Source organism: Hipposideros armiger, unplaced genomic scaffold (genome assembly GCF_001890085.2).
Source record: "Hipposideros armiger isolate ML-2016 unplaced genomic scaffold, ASM189008v1 scaffold_1652, whole genome shotgun sequence".
NCBI lineage: Eukaryota > Metazoa > Chordata > Mammalia > Chiroptera > Hipposideridae > Hipposideros > Hipposideros armiger.
Window position 1 is genome coordinate 107,982 of NW_017733002.1, and position 2,697 is coordinate 110,678.

The 2,697-nt window shown below is 43.7% G+C and overlaps 1 protein-coding gene across 1 annotated transcript in view; it reads left to right on the plus strand.

The window, feature by feature from the left end:
- Window positions 1-2,275, plus strand: part of LOC109377944 (olfactory receptor-like protein OLF4) — a gene marked incomplete at its 3' end in the record, with an annotated part of 9,583 nt that extends 7,308 nt beyond the window's left edge. The window contains exons 2-3 of the mRNA XM_019634423.1: window positions 1,516-1,570; window positions 2,206-2,275. Coding sequence (XP_019489968.1) covers window positions 1,516-1,570; window positions 2,206-2,275 — 125 coding nt within the window. The remainder of the gene's footprint in view (window positions 1-1,515; window positions 1,571-2,205) is intronic.
- Window positions 2,276-2,697: the final 422 nt, after the last annotated feature.

The following is a 2,697-nucleotide window of genomic DNA, read 5'->3' on the forward strand; positions in this document are numbered from 1 at the left end:
TTTTTCATCCACACCATACTGTTCTGATTCCTATAGCTTTGTAATATAGTTCAAAATCCAAGAGTGTGATGCCTGCAGCTTTGTTCTGCTTTCTTAAGATTGGTTTGAAGGACTTCCAGTAAAATGGCGGAATATACTGACACTGTGCCATCTGCCTTTCAGGATCACACCAAAATTACAAACAATTTACAGAGCATTGAAGCTTGGAGGTCCCCTGAACACTAGGTGAACAGAACCTCTAAATGAAGGATTTAAAGAAGAGGTCACGTGGAGACTGTTAGGAGGGGAGGAGATGTGAGGCAGTCTGACTCCAGGCCGACGGAGAGAGGGCGAATCTCGCAAGTGACACCTCAGTGGCAGAGAGGCTTCTCTTGTTGGGGGAGGGATCCTCCGGCCCCACACCGCCCTACCCAGACCAGAGTTACTCTGCCTGGAAGAGGAATTCCATGATAGCTGGCAGTAGAAACTAGTGAGGACTCTCTCTGCTCAACTCGGTGAGGCAGAGTACAGCTAGAGGACCAAGTCGCCCTCCTATGGAGCTGGCACACAGACACACTCACTGGTGAGCACGCACCTGGTCCCTGGCAGAGGGAGTGGCTGCGTGAGTGGGGGCCCAGGAGCCTGTGGGGAAGGACTGAACTGATAGCCTTTAGTGCTGGAGCTGGAGGTTTGGGGACCATTGTTGCCCTTGTGTGAAGCTGGCACACAAGTAGTGTATAGGAGGGCGCTGTTTTTTCAGGGTTGGGCCCTCCCACAGAGGCTCAGGTCTGGTACCGCATTGGTCTGGTGGAATTGGAACATGCTTCCATGGGTTCCCCTTCTCCGCGCTGCGTGTGCACAGTTGCCAGGATGGCATCTGGCTGTCGGGCTTCTGTGCCTGTTATTTGTGCTGCTGATTGGGACAGGCGGACACTGGGAGTTTTCTGGGAGTGTTGGGCCGGGAGCTGTGTGCCTGCGTGATCTGGCCTAGGCATTCATGGCATTATTGAGCAGGATGGTTACCGGTATAGGAGCGCCCACTGCTCTAACTTGGTGGGGGCCATTGACCACACCCCATGGTGCCTTGGGGGTGTGCCAAGGCCCACCTATAGCTGCATTGCTGGGCACACCCTGAGCTCCTGGTGCCTGCCCCCCCCACCACCACCACAGGGCACAGAGGGTTTTGTAGCACCGAGCAGCCCTCATCAAACTGTGAGGATTTTTGGTGGTGAGCACGGACACAGCGCAATGGCAGCTAATTGCGGGAAGCTCACTTCAAGCCTGAGAGAGAGGCTGGCGCTTGATGCATTGGGCCCTTACCCCAACACAGCTGTTGCTCAGTCACCCAGCGACTCTATTGTTGAGCAAATGGTTTGCAGTTTAAAGCAGGAGAATAGCTTTTTTTTCTCTCTTTTTCTCCTTCTTTTTGCCCTTTTCCCCCCTTTCTTATTATTCTGTTTTCTTTCTTTTTCATGTTTGTGTTCCTTTTTTTTCTTTTCTTTCATCTGTTTTCTTTTTGTTGCTGTTTCTCAGGCTTGTTTACCTGGCTATTGCTTTGGTTACTGTTTTTCTGTCTTGTTCTTCTGTTTTTGTTTGTATTTTTGTTTCTTTCATATTTTTTGGTCTGTTTTTGTCTGATCGTTGTTTATTGTGTTTTTATGGGGGTATATTTGTTTTTGGGTGTTGTGGGGTTGCCTTGCTTTGTTTTTGTNGGATATTAACCTTTTATCAGATATATTATTGGCAAATGTTTCCTCTCAGTCAGTAGGTTGTCTTTTTGTTTTGTTGATTGTTTTCTTTGCTGTGCAAAAACTTTTTAGTTGGGTGGTGTTCCATATGTTCATTAATTTTTTTGTTTTCATTAACCCCAAAATACATCAGAAAACAAATGTTACTAAGAGCAATGTTTACTGCCTATGTTAATTCTAGGAGTTTCATGGTTTCGAGCCTTACATTTTAGTCTTTAGTATATGTTGAATTTATTCTTGTATATGGTATAAGAAATGGTCTAGTTTAATTTTTTTGCATGTATATGTCCAGTTTTCAGAACATCAGTTATTGAATTGACTGTCTTTATCTTACTGTGTATTCTTGCCTCATTTGTCATAGATTAAATGATCATATAAGTGTCGGGGTTTTTTTTCTGGCCTCTGTATTCTATTTCATTGAATTATGTGTCTGTTTTTATGCCGGTACCATGCTGTTTTGATTACTATAGCCTTGTAGTATACTTTGATATCAGGTAGCATGATATCTCCAACTTTGTTTTTTCTCAAGAGTGTTGTGATTATTCGAGGTATTTTGCGGTTCCATATAGATTTTAAAGTTATTTGTTCTAGTCTATGAAAAATGCTATGTTAATATTTGGATATCAGTTCAATTTTTATACACCAATAATGAACTGTAAGAATGAGAATGCAAAACAGGATCCCATTTATAATTGCAACAAATAAAATACCTAGGGGGCGGCCTGTTGGCTCAGGAGGTTAGAGTGCAGATACATAATACCAAGATTGCTGGTTTGATCCCCACATGGGACAGTGAGCTGTGCCCTCTACAACTAGATTGCAAACAATGGCTTGACTTGGAGTTGCAGCATGCTGGAAAAAACACACTATTCTCAATAAAGTTTTTAAAAAATGTGTTGGAATAAATTTGACGTAAGAGGGAAAAGACTTTTACTCAGAAAAGTATATGACAGGAAGAAATTGAAGAAGA